This window comes from Eurytemora carolleeae, unplaced genomic scaffold, assembly GCF_000591075.1.
Source record: "Eurytemora carolleeae unplaced genomic scaffold, Eaff_2.0 scaffold714, whole genome shotgun sequence".
In the NCBI taxonomy this organism is placed as follows: domain Eukaryota; kingdom Metazoa; phylum Arthropoda; class Copepoda; order Calanoida; family Temoridae; genus Eurytemora; species Eurytemora carolleeae.
This window is the reverse complement of record NW_019396623.1, coordinates 155,064-175,341: the sequence shown is the minus strand read 5'-3', so window position 1 is coordinate 175,341 and position 20,278 is coordinate 155,064. Positions and strand designations below refer to the sequence as shown.

At 33.6% G+C, this 20,278-nt stretch overlaps 1 protein-coding gene across 2 annotated transcripts; it reads left to right on the top strand.

Annotated features, from left to right (window-relative positions):
• The first annotated feature begins 234 nt into the window (after positions 1 to 234).
• LOC111706478 (uncharacterized) lies at positions 235 to 20,278 on the top strand. 2 transcript variants are annotated; one of them, XM_023479361.1, is made up of 15 exons: positions 235 to 400; positions 467 to 510; positions 1,428 to 1,679; positions 1,812 to 1,889; positions 2,386 to 2,424; positions 3,526 to 3,606; positions 5,203 to 5,254; positions 5,625 to 5,704; positions 8,076 to 8,180; positions 10,159 to 10,277; positions 13,427 to 13,597; positions 14,040 to 15,165; positions 16,612 to 16,665; positions 17,403 to 17,458; positions 19,749 to 20,278. In XM_023479361.1, the coding sequence occupies exons 4-15, from the start codon at positions 1,839 to 1,841 to the stop codon at positions 19,930 to 19,932; spliced, it is 2,118 nt and encodes a 705-aa protein (XP_023335129.1). In that variant the 5' UTR covers positions 235 to 400; positions 467 to 510; positions 1,428 to 1,679; positions 1,812 to 1,838; the 3' UTR covers positions 19,933 to 20,278. The 2 variants fall into 2 exon arrangements, with proteins under 2 accessions (XP_023335129.1, XP_023335128.1); XM_023479360.1 differs by lacking the exon at positions 467 to 510.

The window sequence follows — 20,278 nt, the reverse complement described above, 5'->3', positions numbered from 1 at the left end:
CTAAAANCTTCCCTTCTAACTCCACTTTCAAGAGTTTCAACCTTCTCTTTCTACAAATTCATGTGATTTGGGCAGTTTGGCCCTTGTACCGACACGTTTGACTAACGAGGCTGAAAGTCAGGCCGGGCCAACCATTGCATGGTCGGAGGCTTAAACTTTTATGTTGGCTCGACACGGTTCTAGGTGAAAGGCGGACCGGCCTCTCTTCCTCTCCTCCGTGTATGTCTCTAAGACTCTCGAGTCTCGGAGCCGGGAGCGATTCAGTCAGTTCAGTTCAGTCAGTCCTAGAAAATCAGGTGAACTGAAAGCGGTTGTACAGCTGTTTGTACTTTGCGGATTTATTATAAACTGACCGGCAGCGGCTCACGTACAAATCAATCAAATTAGGATTTATTTTCAGGTAAAAATTTTTTTATCTACATAATAAGTTAATATTACATTATACTAATGTATAACCTCTGATCAGTGATCCTCCTCTGATGAAATATGGGCGGAAAATCTAAAGTAGATGTAAGAAAGTACAAGAAGGCAATTATTTGAAAAATAAGCCAAAGATATGCAATAAAAAAAAATAATTTCAAAAAGGCAACTTATTCAAAAAGTTGTTTGCTTTTTATTTCATTCTTGTGGACAGTCATTTCTGTCTGACTGAATTTAAGAAATAGTTAACATACTCGTTATTATTTAATTATTATTATTATTACTATCATTAAATTATTATTATCATTATTTTCACTAGTATCATGATTGAAGTAATAATTACTTTAAAATTTTAATTTTTTATAAAGCGATTTGAAATTGTTTTTTTATTCTATATTGTGTAGTGTCAGCTTGAATATATATTCCAGCTTGCACATTTCAATATTGAAACTTTTGAATCTGTTTATTCATTGGCTTGGTTTTCATCGTATACTTTTAATTTATTAAAATCAAATAGATATATTTGGCGCATTTATTTAGTGAGATATTAGAGGCCGGGTTTAATGAATATTGATGAAGGTATTTGAACTAGGGATGACGAGTTGAACTACATCTCAAGTGCACTCTTGGCCCTATGGAAAGATGTAGTATTACTTTTGGTTCCTAGTTCAACTACTTTTCCTTTTTCATTAAAAGACGACATCTGCTTTTGCATTTAATCAATAAGATGTTTTGGTGTTTAAAAAGCAAATAGAAACGTGACATTTTTTGCTTTGTTATGTGTTATTAATTGTCACTGTGTTTTTTTTAAATGGTTGATCAGAAAATAGTTTTCAAGGATTCCGTTGTTGTGAATCGGACTTGGTCCTTTAAATCAAATAACAGATACGTATTACGTATTGTAAACTATCTTAGGGAGCTTTTAATGAAAATAAATATCTGTATGTTAACTTAACTCTTAAGAAAGATAAGAATAATATATTTTTTAATATGTTTGTTTGTGTCAGGTTGAGATGTTGCAACCATCTTGTTAATCTCCAACCTACTGGGTTCACACTATGCAAGTAGCTGACCGTCCAGGAGATATCTCTATTCTGACCCATATCTACGTCAGTGATAACAGAACTGTTTGCTACTGGATCAAAGCTATCAAGTGAACACATCAAATCAAACCAATCCAAACAAAAACCCAATCAAGTTTCAGAAATCCACCAAAACTTAAAAAATTGTTGATCATTTTTATCTCCTTCAATCTATAGGTATAACTTTAAAATTAGGTAAAAAATTAGTTAGAGTTCATTTGAGTTAAATAAAATTTGATCTTGTATTAATTTTATAAATTAAAAAAACGATTTTTTATAATTGCGATTTAAAATTATATTTCTGAACAGGACTGAACCTGGAATTTTGAACGTGGAATGGAAAGGGGTTTTATTAATAGCACCCAGAGGAAAAATGGCGCACCCAAGGAAACATTTAGTATTTTATTCAAGTTTAAAGGGACTGTAGACGTAATTTGAATTGCTCCTATATTTCTAAATTTGCCTTGTCCGACTTATAACCGAACTATACAAACTTTGTTTAATCCAGAATGAATAAGACATTCATGTTCTTAAATTATGGCTTCTCTGTGAAAATGACTTGTGCATTTCTGCTGCTTAAAAATGGAGCAAAATTGCCAGAATTAAACACTTTTTAGATTAGAAAAACGTCCATATCTGCCTCATTATTGATTAGATAAAAGTTCCGTTCCTGAATTGAAATTAAGTTAAGAGTCGCGTAAAATTACAAATCAGAATTATTTTCCCGCATTTTTAATCACTTCTGTATAAAAATTTAATTTAAAAAAAAACTTTTTGCGAAGGGAATACAATTGTATTTCGTATTTACATAAATAGTTATTTTTCTGATAGAAATCAAATTTTTCAAAGATATTTCGAAAAATATTAAATGACCATCATTTAGGAGGTTTTTAGGGAGTTAGGAGCCAGAGAAAGGCACAAAGTAAGTTTTTATCACAAAACAATTAAATTTTTAGGATACTTTAATGGCACTGTTTCGTGCATGTATAGGAACTAACTATGACTTTGTACATTAACCATACCTATGCACAGGAACTATACCTATGTACATGAACTATACCTATGTACAGGAACTATACCTATGTACAGGAACTATACCTATGTACAGGAACTATACCTATGTACGGGAACTATTCCTATGCAAATGAATTATACCTATGCAAATGAACTAAAACTATGGAAATGAACTATACCTATGCACATGAACTATACTTATGTACATGAACTATACGTTTGTTCCGAAATTATACTTATGTACATGAATTATATCTACGTCCATGAACTATATTTATGTATATGAACTATACCTACGTCCATGAACATGCCTATGTACATGAACTATGCCATATGTACATGAACCATACCTATATGCATGAAATATGCCTGAACTATGAACTATACATATGTACATAAACTATGACTATATACATGAACTATACCTATGTACATAAACTATGCTTACGTACATGAACCATGCCTATACCTTTGTATGTACAGAAACTTTGTCTTTGTACATAAACTATGCCTATTTAAATGAACTATACCTTTGTACAGGAACTTTACCTATGTATGTACAGGAACTATGCCTATGTATAGGAACTATATCTTTGTACAGGAACTATACCTATGTATGTACATGAACTATAACTATTTATGTACATGAACTACACCTATATACAGGATTTATGCTTATGTACATGAAACTAAAACTATGAACATGAACTATGCCTATGTACATTTACTATACATATGTACATGAACTAAATGTATTTACATGAACTTAACCTACGTACATGAACTATGTCTATGTACATGAACTATACCTATGCACATGAACTATGCCTATGTACATGAACTACACCTATGTACATGAACTATGCCCATGTACATGAACTACGCCTATGTACATGAACTATGCCTATGTACATGAACTACGCCTATGTACATAAACTATGCATATGTACATGAACTATACCTATGTACATGAACTATACCTTTGTACATGAACTACGCCTATGTACAGGAACGTATACCTGGAGGTAAAGATAGTCCTGAGTCTGGTAGCCTGTACAGCGACTATGAGAGCGGTCAGCAATATGAACAGGAAAACAACAAATGATTAACATTTAAATTTTAAAATTTTTTGAATGTATTAAAATGATTGAATGATTAGATGATTTGAAATTTCATGTTTAAGAAGCAAAGTACATTATGATGTGTATTTGCTGAATCTGATAACGTTTTTGCTTGACCTCCAAAGTTTTCTGGCATTTTTGTAAATTTAAAAAAAAAATTCCATTCTAGATAGTTGCTTCTAGCTACACTGATAATGCCCGATCTACGTTGTTAAAATCATGTACGTCGGAAATTCGGAAATCTTCGTTATCACCTTTCCTCACGTAATTGATGAAAGAGTTTTTAAAATTTGAGTTTGTGCTGTACGATATGATGTTCCTTCAGTTGGTTCGTTTTTACCTGTATTTTCTTTCAGGGCATAGTGACAAAAATATTTTTAATTTTTTCTATTCAGGACATTTGCTAAACACTATGTAAAATTTTGACTCTGACAGAAGATTAACATATTGCAAAGCTAAAAGCTAATTTTAAAATAAAACTATTTTTAAAAGTTGGAAGCTCTAATAATAAAAACGATTGAAAACGATAAACAACAAAAGTACATGGTACATGGAGAATTTGTTATTAAATATTGGTTCATGTACCGTTAATAATAAACTGCAACAATCTTTCTTAAAAGGGAATGTCAACGGAATTACAAGTACAACCTCCAGTTGAAAACTTACGAACAATTTAAAATGATATCATTAAAACCTTGCCTGAAAATAAGTATTCTCAAATTGATAAATTTGCGGTTTTATGTAAAAGAGATACCATTGTATCGGACACTAGGGGTCACTTGAAAATATGTCGACATTCCCTTTAAGTATTTTTATCTTTTTTAAATCTATTTTTATGAATTAGAAACTTTAATACAGTCCTAATCAGAAAGACCCGGAATTAATTGACAGTTAATAGACAACTTTACAATCGTTTTCTCATCTTTGAAACAGTTTACGCCTTACGGCATTCATTTGTCAATCTAGTTTTGTAAATATGATTAATGAAAAGATAATCACAAAATAGCCCCAGTCCTGCCATTTACAAAATGTGGTCTGCCTTTTTTGTGCGTTCAAAATCACAGAAAGTTAAGATATGAATGATTTCATTCAAAATTAGAAAATTTTCGTTTTATTTAATGAAAATGAAATCTCACCAAAACTCTTTATATCTCGGGAAATTTTTTACGCACAAAAAAGGCAGACCACATTTTGGAAATGGCAGGACTGGGATTTCAACAATCATATTTGTATAATTGTAAAATTAGATTGACAAATGAATGACGCGAAAACTATTTTAAAGATCAAAGTCGATGGAAAAATCGTCTGACGTAAATTAATTCCTGACCTTTTTCTGGTTCTGCCAGTAGTTCATTCAATATTAAAGATTAAAAATAATTTACCCTCTCTGTTATAATCTAGTTTCGGTTAACGACAAAATATTTAACCCTCAAATATTCTAAACATCTCTCCTTCGCAACAACACAAATTTGAGAATAATGAAAGAAAGCCATTTTTACCGAGTTGACCTGGAAATGTACACTGTACTGTACACATAGTACATATTCATTGTTGTGCGTACATAGGACCTGCCGAGCGGGTACAACAGCGGTGAGCAGTACGATACAATATCCACAGGAATATTTATACAAACTTTAAAAAGCAGTTTGGTAGCACTAGAACTAAATGGCAGTTTTACACTTTTTACAAGTAATTCCAACTTATCTATTCTCTTTAAAAGCACCTCATTGTTGATAATGATAAATGTAATGAATGCCTGACTTTTAACGACTGAGTAGTTGTCAGTGAAGAATTCAGACCTAGGTTTGACCGCTATTTAACTGTCGCCTTTCTTTATCATTATACATTGCACAAGAACTTGGCTCACGTCATTGACAGAAATACAATTGTTATCTAACCTCAAGGTCTGGTAATTTACAATTTCAATAAACAACAACAGAGACCTCTAGTGGCAAGATTCGAAGTGTAGATATTATAAACTGAGCAGGGTATATGTCTGGAGAAGCCTACGAGCTGCCAGAAACTAGACTGGATCTCCAGGAACCGGTTCTGGCCAGCATTGAAGAGGTAATGTGGGCTTATTTTAATATTCTTCATTACAGTTAAATTGGGCACAGACACCATAAAACATATAAACAAAGTGAAGCTGAAAAATAATAATAAAAATGTTTGTTCCTTGAATTTCAAAATAATAATAATAATAATAATAAATAAACGCGCCTCTGATTGTAAACCTGGATAAGTAAAAAAACGAGCATCTTGAAAATATGCGCATTTTTTAAATTCATCCATGGTGTGGTGTTATGCTGAGATTTTAAAAGTAAAGTCCAACCTTCCTTACGTACACTCAGGCTTCTGTCAGGCCCGAGTTTTAGGTCAAGATTAACAAATATATAATTTTAATAGTGAGTTTATATTATAAATCTAGTTAATTCCCGAGATTTTAAATGTAAAAGTATACAAAAAAATGTTAACCTCACGACTTGACCTTATCTTTAAATGGGCGTAAATAGACGCTAAAGCCGGGTTTAACACAGAGATTAAAGGACCTCAGGGGATATTAGTTACAAAACTAGCACATTTGGCCCATTTCTAACACTGAGTGTTAGAAATGGGCACAATTTGAAAGTTTATGCCTTTTTTTTAAAAGTATGGTGTAGTTTTGTTCAACTAGGCTTGGATTTAAAGATATATACGCTTAAAAAAGAAAAGATAAATTTGCATACTTGGCCCATTTCTAATACTCAGTGCTAGAAATACTTGGCCCATTTTTAACATTCAGTGTTAGAAATGGGCCAAGTATTAGTTTTGGAACTAATTTGGAATTTGAATTAGATATTCATGTTTTTGTTTATTTAAACTTAATTTCATGTGTGGTTTCTCTGCAAAATTGACTTGCGCATTCTCATAAGAAACAACAGAGATGTTATCTGAAATTAACACCTTTTGTATACCAAGAAAAAACGACGGCATTTTCCACATTTTTAAGCAGATCAAGGTTTAAAGAAACCGTTGTAAATCGGACATTTCTATCTTTGCATGAAAAAAAACACGTGATCATGTCCCTTTCAGATTTAAAAATCTCGAGACGGAATTTTAAGAATTTGAGCCGCGGTTTAAATCCGCCAAAACCCGGTTTAAATTAAGCGCCGGTTTAAATCTTGAAACATTTTATACGATTTTAAGTGGATCCAACCATATTTAAACCCCGGCTTAAATTTAAACCGCCGTTCAAATTCTTTAAATTCGACCATCGGTTATATTGAATTAGATTCAACAAACCACACTGGAAACTAGATGTTTCACACAAAAATCGAGCAGTATTTTTCCTATCACTCATTTAAAACTTAAATTATAGAAAGAAAGAGGTAACACACTAGGTCAAGTCGTTAAGACACTTTAAAGTTGAGGCTCTCTAAAAAAATTTTAATAACTTTCCATGGATTTGTGCATGAAGCTCGTCAAATACATATTAATAATAATCATAACACTTCACATAGATACAGAAATGACGGAGTATGGTATTGTACAGAGATAATATCTTCCTCCGGAGGGTGGGGAGGGGGGGGGGGGTTACATTCTTGTCTATTTGTTATATTAGGTTTTAGGTCTGTTTATATAGAAGAGATAAAACATTGTCTCTGTTTATTGAACCTTCAACAAAGAGAGGAAACCCAGACAATTTAAACCATTCTAGTTATTATATTTTGTACATAATATATAAAGTGTAAACCCCCTGTTTTAAACATAAATTTCCTCCAATAAAGTTGTCCGTTATAATTAAAGTGCAAAGTTTAAAGTTTCAAATTAATGAAAAAGTTGGTCGAAATTCTTTTAATTTTGTGTGACCAGAGAGCCCCACATTTAAAAGCGTATCGTTGAACGAAACTCACGACTTTCCTTTTTGGGGTCTTAACATTTGTGTAGATTTTGATTTCAGAGATTCGAAAAAATGGAGAATATGTAAACACTAAATAAAAAATATTTCATAAGACAAATATTGCTATTCACAAAACTGCCTAACCCCATTCGTGAAACCCGGGTTCTTAAACCGGTTTTCATAACGATACCCCGTCTTAAGTTTTGTAATCTGGTCGCAATTTATAGTTTGTACATAGTTCTCTATGCCATAAGCTATAGTTTTCTAAATACACATTAAACCTTTATTCAGAACTTCTACAACAAGAATTTCATAAAACGATTATGATTCATTTGGTTCGATGTCGCGTTTTAGCCGGACCGGTACTTTAATTGAACCGGACTTACTACTGGTCGACAAGATGACGTCTTCGACTGTGTGTGTCCTAATCTATCTATCTATCAGATAAGAATGTAGGGTGAGACATCTAGTGGTCTAACTATCGTCCCCAGGCCTAAAGTACGTCATTAGAACGTTTGTTGAAAAGGAACGTATAAATGTACAATGTACAATGTGCAGGTGTCAACCAGAAGTACTGAGGATCTGTTTACAATACAGATGCCGGAGAACCAACTCTTGGTTCAAGCAGAGAGGTTGGGTTCAAGTACCAGTAGTAGCATCCAGGTAGGTGTTCAAGTACCAGCAGTAGTATTCAGGTAGGTGATCAAGTACCAGCAGTAGTATCCAGGTAGGGGTTCAAGTACAAGCAGGAGTATCCAGGTAGGTGTTCAAGTACCAGCAGGAGTATCCAGGTAGGTGTTGAAGTACCAATAGTATCCAGGTAGGTGTTCAAGTACCAGTAGAATCCAGGTAGGTGATCAAGTACCAGTAGTATCATCCAGGTAGGTGTTCAAGTACCAGCAGTAGTATCCAGGTAGGTGTTCAAGTACCAGCAGTAGTATCCAGGTAGGGGTTCAAGTACCAGCAGTAGTATCCAGGTAGGGGTTCAAGTACCAGCAGGAGTATCCAGGTAGGTGTTGAAGTACCAACAGTATCCTGGTAGGTGTTCAAGTACCAGTAGAATCCAGGTAGGTGATCAAGTACCAGCAGAAATAACACCTTGGCGGTATTTCGGGTATTTCTAATCATAAGAAAAATCAATGACGACAAAGATTCCACTAAATTTGTGGTTATCCCTCGGAAATATTTTTAATGAATTTGAATGGTTTCAGTACAGAGTTACCCACAAAGGATGAGACTTCAGAGAAGACTGTACGGAATTTGCGTAGTCCCTTTTAATACATTCAGGGTTCTCTGGAAGCCAAAACTGGCTTATTTCTGTTCTTAATCAGTAAAAGAATTATAATAATAAGTCAAAGACAGAGACCAAAAATCAAGGTTAAAATTTTCATATTTTAAAAGTTCTTGGTCGTCTTTACAGTCTCATTCTATTCATTCTATAGATCCAAAAAGTTTGTTACTTTCTGCTTGTTAAAACTGAAAATCTAATTTAGTCTCTCCCAAACTTGTGATTTTTAAATTTTGCAAAGCTCTGTTCAGGAAGATAAATAGATTGAATTTTAGCAAATATATTGGAGTCAATTCTGTCGGATTTTCGTTCGACATTATTTTAAATCTTATTCAACAATTTAGCTAAATTTGAAATAGAACTTTATGCTTTTTTTCGGGTCATTTTTCAAAGGAATGTTCAGAATTTTACATCTAGGTATAACTTGATAATAAGAGTGGAAAGTAAACAAGTTAAGTTAACTTTTTTGTGCCAAAAAGTGTTGAGTGTCCTTTGTATTTTTTTATTTATCAAAAACTTTTAAAATATCAAGAAATAGGTTTTTACGACTATATTTCTATGTTGCGAGCAGGTTTTTTTTTTAAAGCAAAGACATAAAATTCAGAAATTGGCCTCGAAGATGAAGGACAGGGATGCATTTTAATTTTTTCTTTGCATTTGGATCATTTGTAAATAACAATGTTTTTTTTACTTTTAAGATGTTCCACAAGTATTTAAGATGCTTCACAAGTATTTAAGATGGAAATTTTAATTGAAAAATAAATTCTCTATAAATACAAGTTTAATTTTTATAAATTTTGCTAATTGATTTAACCAGAGCATTTTTACTTTTAGTTTGGCCTAATATTAACAATTAAGTAAATATCGATTTTACTCTATTTTGATTTTGATATATGATTTTAAAAAATCTCAGATCTTGCATTGCGTTGCGGAGTATTGATATTGATATTTCAAACTTTGATTATTTGATTTAACAGAATTAAAAGTTTTAAATATCAAAGGTATACAACATATGGTTGCACAGATATAGGATTAGACAATTTGAGTTTGTGGTACAAAACACAGTTTGTTTGAAAACTACCCCAAATATATTTGTATCTCACGTAGAACTAACTTGAGTAACTACTACGAAGTGCATCCCGTTTGTATCGGCATATTTTTAGTAATATTTTTATCTCTTATAAAAATCCGTCAAAAATAGCGAAAAAGATCTTTTACACATAAATATTAGAAATAAATATCCCAACAAAATAGTAGCAAGTAGTCAATACGAAAAATATACATTAACAGGGTTAAAAATTGGTTGTAAAGTTAAGACTCACTGGACCTCTAGTTGACCGTGTTCTCCTATAGGACCCCCTTGAGGTTGCTGGACTACCGGAGACGGGAGGACATAAAGCTAAAAGGAAGAAGACTGTGAGCTACTGTGTTTCAGTTCCCATGGAGAAATCACCCCTTGGACATGAGATCAGGTATCTTTATATATAAGGTGGTAATCTCTGTTTGTCTATCTGATCATAACGCATGATTCCCTTGACCGGTTCGCCTCAAGGAGGATTTGGGAGAACAACGGGATTGTTTTAAAATTTTAAATTGACTCTTATAGGAAAAAGTCCAGGTAAAATATGGGTTCCCAAACTATTTATATTTATAAGTAGTAATCTCTGTTTGTCTGTCTGTTTGTATGTCCGATTGTAACTCAGGAACCCCTGACTGATTGGCCTCAAATTGGAACTCGAGAGAATCACGGGAATGTTTTTAGCTTGGTTTTAAGATTCTAGTGCCAGTGTGTCGAATTAGCTCAAATCAAAATTTACGACCAAGCGCATGTAAATGGCTGGGATTCCAAGCTAGTTAAATCCTTTTAATGCATTTTAGAGAGACTGTTTCCGTAATTGTAAATGACCATCCTTTGAATTCGAGTAACAGGGTGTTGCAACTAAGTTAGGATTTAAGGTGTTGTAACTAAGTTAGGATTTAGGGTGTTGTAACTAAGTTAGGATTCAAGGTTTTGTAACTAAGTTATGATTCAGGGTGTTGTAACTAAGTTAGGATTCAGGGTGTTGTAACTAAGTTAGGATTCAAGGTGTTGTAACTAAGTTAGGATTTAGGGTGTTGTAACTAAGTTAGGATTCAAGGTGTTGTAACTAAGTTAGGATTTAGGGTGTTGTAACTAAGTTAGGATTTAAGGTGTTGTAACTAAGTTAGGATTCAGGGTGTTGTAACTGAGGTAGGATTCAAGGTGTTGTAACTAAGTTAGGATTCAAGGTTTTGTAACTAAGTTTGGATTCAAGGTGTTGGAACTAAGTTAGGATTCAAGATTTTGTAACTAAGTTAGGATTCAAGGTGTTGTAACTAAGTTTGGATTCAAGGTTTTGTAACTAAGTTTGGATTCAAGGTTTTGTAACTAAGTTAGGATTCAAGGTGTTGGAAAGTACAGTTACAGCGAATATATACAAGTTTAGTTACAAAGTTTTCTGATTCTGTAAATGGAAATATTTTATTAAAATTCCATGAATATTTCCTTGTAGCGCTTAAATCTATATTTTTGTTCATTGTAAGTTACGATACCAATATATTACAAGAAAGAAGAATTAGAAAGCTCTATTTGTTTCTATGACCTCAAGGAATATTAATTTAAACTCAACTTATTCGTTCTAAAAAATGACCCTAAACACACTAAAAATGCGAGTCCAATCTTTCTAAATATTAATGAAGAAAAAAACTATTTCCTAGGATTCAGTAGACAAAACCTTATTTATTTTTTGTTTAAATATTTCAAGGTTTTAAATATATTTATAATCCCGGGACTTTGCTGTAAAATAGCTTTTTTGAAATAATAATTATAAACTCAAACATTTTGTTCAACCCAATGGATTCAAAACAGAATCGGAGCGCAACAAATCGTAAGATTTCGTCGTTTTTCATTCTTAAATAGTGTTGAATTCTGACAATTTTATTCTTTGTATCTGCATTTTAAATCCGCAAGTTTCTTTTTACAAGAAACCACAATTGAAAATAATCAATTTTCAGATATCTTCTTCATTCTTGATGAGACAACGGTTCAAACTTTTGAACGGTACCATTGTAAATGAGACTCAACAAATGGAGATTGGAGAGTCGCTTTAAATTAGGTCTGCAGTCCCTTTAAGCAAGAAATATATATATTTAGAAACTGATTATTTTGATTGACACTATCTATCTTTTCAATCAGAAGTGTCAATAACGTTCATGCCTAATTTCCTATTTTACACTTGGTAACAAACTATCATAACATAATTAAAAGGTTTCAATCTAATGAAAGTTTTGATTATTTTGTATTTTAAAAATTGTATGAATTTTTTATAAGAGGGGGGGGGGCACAAAACGTATTACCCTCTGGGAAATTTATACAGTGTTGAAACATAACTTAGAATTGTCATAGAACGCTGATATTTGCAATTGAAAAAAAATTATGTATTGTAACTGCAAAAATCAGTTTTATAAAAATCCGAGCAAAAGAGCGCGCGTGCGCTTTTTAGTGGAAAATGTTACTATTTCTCGCATTTTTGGAATCTTGACACCAAGAAATGATCATGAATTTGCTTCAAGATGCGTTCAAAAATGTAATTCCTTAACAGTTTTGCCGCAAAATAGCTTCAAATCCTTCCGCGTGCCCGCGTTTTAAAAATTTTTGTGATTCTTAAATCTTTCAATTTTGGCATTATTCAAAAAAAGAAGTAGCATGCGATACATCAAACTACATGTAAATTGGGACGAAGAATTAATTTCTGTGGTCAAAATACACATGGGAGCGTTCTGTTCAGCGCGCTTGTAGCCAGATGTTAGAGCGTGAGTCATCTTGCCATAAATTGTACATGTCGTAGGTAATTAGGCAATACCTAGGCATTGTGTCATGCCAAGGTAATTAGGCACGGGGATTCTATTTCTTCGGTCAAAAATGTAGTTTTAGCACCCTGATCGGAGCGCTAGTAGCCAGCATTTACGTTTTGGGTCATCTAACCACATAGTTGTATGTTAATTTACAAGTAATTGGGCACAATAAATTCATATCCGATGTCAAATTAAATATTGAAACATTCTGACGGGCGCACTAGTAGCCAGCTGTTACCTTATGGGTCAACTTAGCACAGATTTGCATTTTTAGATATTATAAAGAAAATAACATTGAAATTTGTTTTAAATGATTATACTTCTTAAGTCACAGAGTGAGATATTTAAATTGGTTTTTATATTTACCACGTCAAATTAAAGTATGGGAACAGGGGTCTTTTCAACAATCTAATTTATGATTCCTATATCTTTGCAACCAAACATTGAAGACCTTAGATATTCGAAACTATGAATTTTGTTAGGTCAAATAATCTAAGTTTGAAATATCAAAGATTTAAACCATTAGGTTGCAACAATATAGGGATTAGAAAATTTGAGTTTGTGGCAATTAGCCCCAAGTCCTTTCAAGTTATATGGCAAAGTATATTCAGAAGTATAATTATGGCGAAACAACAAAGTCAAAACTAGAGGATCTTCATGGTCACAAAGTCGTACAAGTAATGTCGAGTACATTTTACGCTTTCCTCGGTGTGATTCCATTATAAGTTTACAACCCTATTTTTTAAAGGGCATACAGAGATATTCCTTCGGACACGGATACGACCAGCTGCTTCGACTCTGATGGGACTTATATGCGCAGTGAAGGACTCTCATCTGACAGCGGTGCCGCGCTAATTCATCATTCAACGAAGAAAAGACGACGAGACATGGTGGCCGGGGGAGAGACGGGAATTATTAGGAAAAGAAAGAAACAAGTTGATGTGATGAAATTTATGTTTTGAGTTTAATTCAAAGATTTAATTCACCACCGATGGATGTCTTATAGAGCTATTGTACATTGTACAATAAATTTAGGCCAATTTCTCATTAGCCTTTGCTGTAGAAATCCACGTGAATTCGTAATGCTTAAACGAAGTTTCTTATGAATTAAAACCTGCATAAAATAACGTTTCAGTTTATTAGTTCGCCATAAAATGTTGAATTTAAAACTTGATTGTGGATTATTACCTTTCTTTCCAAATTTTTTTCCTATTTTTGAGATTAGTTTTTGTGTTAAAAGGACAAGGGGCGTATAAATAGGGTAAAAGGGAGCACAAACATTGAATTTTTATTTAATGCTTTTTGTTAAAAAAATGTCCAAATTTATTTTAAATCCCCATGAATTTGTTTTATCTTTGCAGAGGAAGCAAAAAACGAATGAGAAAAGCCAAAAGAATAATTCGTAACCATGAGGAGTTTTTTCTCATCTACGATAACAAATACTGGGCCCTGGCGAGACAAGCTTGCTTTTGGTTTTCCATTCTTGCAATTCTTGGTTCTATAACAGCTGCTGGTATCATGATAGCTTTCATGCCCCATGCCTGCGATCCTGAGATGGCCTGGTGGCAAGGATCTGTGATCGTTGAGGTTGGTCCAACTAATAATAGTTTGGATGAGCTGATGTTAGACCTCCAGTCCCTGATTGCTGAGGTCCCTAGCCTCCAGAATATGGGTATACAGGGTGTCAAGTTGATCAGTCTTTACCTGAAAAATCCAGATGGCTCTGACGTTGATCAAATCAAAGATGTCAATCTTTTCAACCCCGCCAATGATTTTGAATCGCTGAAGCTAAGATTGGGAAATTTGGCGGATATTTCAAAACTTGCCAAAGTTCTTCACGATGTCAACATGACTCTAATTGTGGATATTCCGGCCCATTCGGCAAATCAGACAATTGAACCAGAACTAGACTTTAGAATCACCAAGGCTATTCAGTTCTGGGCTGGACATGGAGTTGATGGAATCACTCTTCTCGGTCTAAACAACTACGGCGAAGACCCGTTTGTCTCTGAAAAGATATCCGCTTGGTCAACAGACTTTGAGAAATATAGCAGCTCAACTAACAGGATCTTAATTACTTCGTACCTTTTCCCAGAGAGCATAGACCAGAACCTTGGCAATCAGATCTCACCTGTAACTAGGAGTGTATCGGGAGCAGGGGCAATTGCCAATTTCCGTCTTCTGAACGCAGAAATAAATCTAAAATCGGGAAATGTGTCCGAAATCGGAACTGCAATGCTCGATGTTCTCAAATGGGACAAATCCTTTACGCAACCGTGGATTTTATGGAAGGGGTCTGGAGATCCCACCCCGGCACAATTATCATTCCATTTACTACTTCCGGGAACCATTTCTCTACCATGGTCAGCTGTTCAGTCCGCCATTTTGAATGAATCAGCTGAGACTAACCATTCCAGTTCAATTTTGGCGGATTTAGTGTTTGCTCGAAAACATGCTGTTCCTCTCTACATGAATGGAAACTACAAGGTCGGTTAAAATTTTAAAATTTTAAATTTGAAGTGATTAGGTTCTTAATCCGCTGAAACGGGTAAATCGAATTTACCGATCTCTTAGCAGATATTTCTTTGCTAAGTCGGACATAATAAAAACTGAATAGAGATTTAGGAAAGATATGTTGCTTTCTGAAATGATAAACCTTTCTAAAGTTGCAACTCTGAAGTTAAATGAAAGTGCGTATAAGAATTTATTTTCAAATCGGTGTATAACTTTTTTGTTTGTTCATAAAATCAAAATATTCTCGCGTGTATACTGTATATTGAATAAATACGTAATTTAAACTCAATGAAAAATTTATAAGTGCAAAAGCTTAGTGTTCTGCTAATGTCAATATTATTCTCATCTTTCCTTGGTCTCATGGATAACAGTGGGATGTGGAAGGCAGGCGGCCCTGAGCCACAGCTTTTTTCTCTTCCACGTGAGATATTAGCTTTTGTCTTCCGGAAATTCATTGATCTTTAACAATCTTCTAAAATTTCTTGAAAGTGTCATCTTTCATGTAATGCGGAGGGATTTTTGGAGATCACAATTTCAGTTGCACTAAATTTATCATTTAAAAACGTAATAATTGCCGAAACTCTCAATTGTTGTGGCATGGAAGACAGAGCGGTTGTGGCTTATAGCTGCCCAAAAACAAAAAAGCTTATATGTGGTATGGAATTGGGAAAATGTTGTGGTTTATGACCGCTCATAACAGTGGGGTGTGGAAGGATGAATAAATTGATGAATGAATTGATGAATCTCCTTTCTACAGAGAAAGCTGTAGATCTTGTGACTGCTAAGACAAAACTTTAAATATTTTAAATGCAAGAGTTTAAAATAATAAAGATCTTATTATGTATTACCCACTACCCAGCTCAGATGTTAATATATAAAAGGGATTAAACAATAATTACACAATCTAGAAACGTTTATTTTAGTTTAGGAAAACAAAATTTAATTCCTTAAATTAAGATGTCTGACTGAATAGACGTATTACGCGTTACACATTTGACTTTCCTCCCATGCAGAAGGTCATTTAAGAAATGCAGCAAGTACCTTCTTTTTTGCATTTAAATATTTTAAAATATTGTTCACTAAAAAGCAGATCTGCTCAAAACTGCACTTTAAACATTAGCTAAACATTAGCTATAATAGGTTTACTTTAAATATTTATACTATATGTCAAAACTGCTGAACCGATCGAACTCAAACTTTGTGTAGGCTTTAACCTCATCAGAGAAAGTTAGAATTTAAGGAAAAAAATGTTCTTTGTAGATCAATAAATGAAAATTGAAAACCTGCGAAATATTAATTATGTGCGAAAAAAAAGCTTTCGTTAAAATAAAATATAAAAGCTAATATTAGTATTAGTAAGATCGAGGGGTGCGAAGCACCCTGGAATTGATATAGAAATTAATAATTAAAAATGACTAGGTTTGTTCTGGAATTGAGTATTGCTACGAGCAGCCAAGAGAAAACAATTTTAAGGTAAGGTAGAAGTCACGCAGTAGATAAACATGGAGGGAGGTAGAAGTCACGGAGTAAATAAACATGGAGGGAGGTAGCAGTCACGGAGTAGATAAACATGGAGGGAGGTGCAAGTCACGGAGTAGATAAACATGGATGGAGGTAGCAGTCACGGAGTAGATAAACATGGAGGGAGGTAGAAGTCACGGAGTAAATAAACATGGAGGGAGGTAGCAGTCACGGAGTAGATAAACATGGAGGGAGGTACAAGTCACGGAGTAAATAAACATTTAGGGAGGTAGCAGTCACAGAATAGATAAACATGGAGGGGGTGCAAGTCACGGAGTAGATAAACATGGAGGGAGGTAGCAGTCACGGAGTAGATAAACATGGAGGGAGGTACAAGTCACGGAGTAGATAAACATGGAAGGAGGTAGCATTCACGGAGTAGATAAACATGGAGGGAGGTGCAAGTCACGGACATTGATTTGCAAAGATATTGGGATTAGAAAATCAGAGTTTGTGGCAAATACTTAATATTCCTCGTTTTCGATTTCGTATCAGATTTTAAAGTTCATTATTTAAATTTGATTATTAAGCTAATGTTTTATCAGATTGTAAAAATAATTGTTATCGGTACTTGACTCAAACGCGTAAAAGCATTTATAAGGTTTATTGTAGTAATTATATTTCATGGGTGGCACGTTTTTAATTTCATTTTTAACTTTGTGTGTCCTAATTTTTGTAATAAATTGTAGATCAATGTATTTGAAGACCTTGTTGTGATGGAACGACATTACAATCGTAGAAACAGGTTAATATTATTATTATTATTATTATTATTATTATTATTATTTTATTATTATGAGTATCATTAATATTTTGATTATTTAAATATATGAATGTTTCAAACATTTTGGGACCTATAAACCAACAAACCTCTAACCTGACTTACTGACCTTTAAACCTATACACCTTTGCCCTATTGACCTATCACCTAATGACAAGATAAATCGTATAGCTCTGTTCAAATCTGGGTCAGTACATTCCGACCTAGAATATTTATTTCGTATCAATAAATTTGAATCCCACTGAAAGCTGTAAACAGTAAACACATTCTTTATTATGATGAATTTTACATAACTCACATTTTTTTATTCCAAAATAACGGTTTTAATAAGAGGTCTAGTTAACTTGTTTCTTACTCAAATTAATATAAGGGACTGTCTACGACATAATTTCAGATTTACTACGACTCTGAAAGGGAGTGACCAGCCATGTAAGGTATTTGAACTGAGTATGCAGTGTTGTGGACAAATTCTTTAGGATTCCTTTGTGACATATAAAACTTTTTAAAACTCTGTAAATCCTGAGTTTGAGCGCACAGTCGACGTTTAAGATCGTACTTTTTGGTGGATACGTTTTCAGAATTGTTTTTTAAATCACTAAATAACGACTACAAAAATGTTAACAAAATTCTACAGTAAACTAATTAGTTGTTTAGGAATAGGTTGAGAAATTAAAATTTAATCTTATCATCGAAAATAAGTAATCTTGTTCAATTATTAGTTACTATTTTCTTCCTAATATGTTCCTAACCATCTAATTAGTTTACTTTATAATTTTTACTTTTTTTGTTATCGTTATTTAATAGTTTTTAAAAAACCGATTCTGAAAACGTACCCACCCAAATTCATGATTTTGAACGTCGACTATGCACTCAAACTCAGAAATTATACGTCCCTGGCAACATTTTATATGTCTCAAATGAGTCCTAAAGAATTTGTCCACAACACTGCATACTCAGTTTAACTTCCTTACATAGCCGGTCTGTCCCTTTAAAAGCTTTTTCTGATCAATAATGAAGGAAGAAAATAAAAAGAATTAAAATTTTTTTAAATTTTAAATCGAAGGTTCTCTGAAAAATTGACTTGCGGCTTTTGAGCTTTAGAAACACATGGAAATTGCGAGAATTAAACACTTTTAAGCTATAGAAAAGCATCGATTTCTTCCACATCATTCACGCACCTCTGACCTTTTAGTTAAAGTAAATTCAACCTAAAGTCTGACCGCGTCAACCTTGTTGCACCGGCTAGTCCTATTGAGTGTCTGCTTTATTTACCCAATGACCGGGCGATACAGTACAAACTGGGACCGACAAAGTTGACCCGGCTCGGAAATTCAAATGTACTAGGGCTGCCCGTGGATTATTAACTAGACACAGGTTTGTCGACGTGGCAGAAATAGAAAACCTGAAATTAAAACAAGAGACAAGCTGTCAGTACATGAGAACATAATTTTGTTACCGGCAGATTTGTCTTTATACAGCAGGAAAATGCACTTGGAACAATTTTAGAAATGTTGTAAATTATTATCAAATTCCCACAGCTATAAATAAATTTTGTATTCAATGTGCCGTACATACCTCATACATTAGTAAAATATTCTATGATCAATTTATTCTTTGCTTTCACAAAAATTCATGGAATTCTGTTGCTTGGTCAAGTTTTTATTTTATTATGCACTGTGTTACCATTCATTCAACCAGTGACATTCTCGACAGATTACGCTTCTCTTAATACCTTTATCTGAATAACAATGAGAATGATATTGTCATTTTTATCTTAGGTCTTAAAATAAATTCTCTTAATCTCGTTCCTTGTTCAACATAAATACGTAAGTAGAACCCGCAATTGAAAATTTGCAATTTTCAACCAGAAAAACAAGGACATTAAACTTATGTAATGTGATTTTCAAGATGGAGGTTCGTTTGCTTCAAGTAGGTAGACGTACTTTCAATCTTGGACCAGAGGCAGAATTTTAATGATTTGAGCAGCAAATTTGAGATACGGCTCAAACATGGTTGGTTCCACTTGAAATTGTATTTAGTGTTTCGAGATTTAGGCCGGCGCTTAAATGAAACCGGTTTTGTCGGTTCAGTGCCGCGGTTTAAAATCTTTAAATTTATCCTCGAGATCTTGTTGAACCGAGCAGACGTGGTTCAACTACCTCTTATCAGCTTAAACTGGCGCATATATTTATTATCAAATAAGCCCATTATCTAAATTAAAGAAAAACTTAGACACTACATAATTCTATTCTAGGTATATGGTGATTGCAAATCTTGGAGCCAACTCAACGGATTTGATTCAAGTCTCAAAACTGTTTTCTGGCGGAGAGGTCGTCGTTGATACAACGGGTGTGCACTCCGCCGGCTCCGTGGTCAAGTTTAAAACAATATCCGCCCTTCCGCCTGATCATGCACTGGTTGTTAAACTACCAAAATAGAGAGGTCCTTCTCAACAGTCAACGATACATTATGCATTCAAATCAATTATCATGATGTCGGAGCTCTGAGAATTGTGACAAATTTTATCAAATATAAAAACAAAAATTCAAAATCAAAACCTCTTCCAGGTTTGTTTACGTTACAGGGTGTCCGGTAAATAATTGGGAAATTAGTTTTTTTATCGGCAAGATAAAATTTTACTTTTTTGTTTCATTTTGGTCGCTTGGGAAAATTGAATTCTGCTCAAGATCTGACTCTGAGGCTGCGATTTAGATAATTTTTACAAAGGAATTGAGTCTTTGTCACATACTCAAAGTTTCTAATCCCTATATCTTTGCAACCTGA

What these genes read in the sequence shown, in the direction of transcription:
- LOC111706478 (XM_023479360.1), top strand. Translation starts at nt 1,839, where the DNA reads ATGGAAAGGGGTTTTATTAATAGCACCCAGAGGAAAAATGGCGCACCC. An exon ending in GGAAAAATGGCGCACCCAAG is followed by an intron (nt 1,890 to 2,385) that starts GAAACATTTAGT and finishes ACCATCATTTAG; the next exon opens with GAGGTTTTTAGGGAGTTAGG. An exon ending in CCCCTTGGACATGAGATCAG is followed by an intron (nt 10,278 to 13,426) that starts GTATCTTTATAT and finishes TATTTTTTAAAG; the next exon opens with GGCATACAGAGATATTCCTT.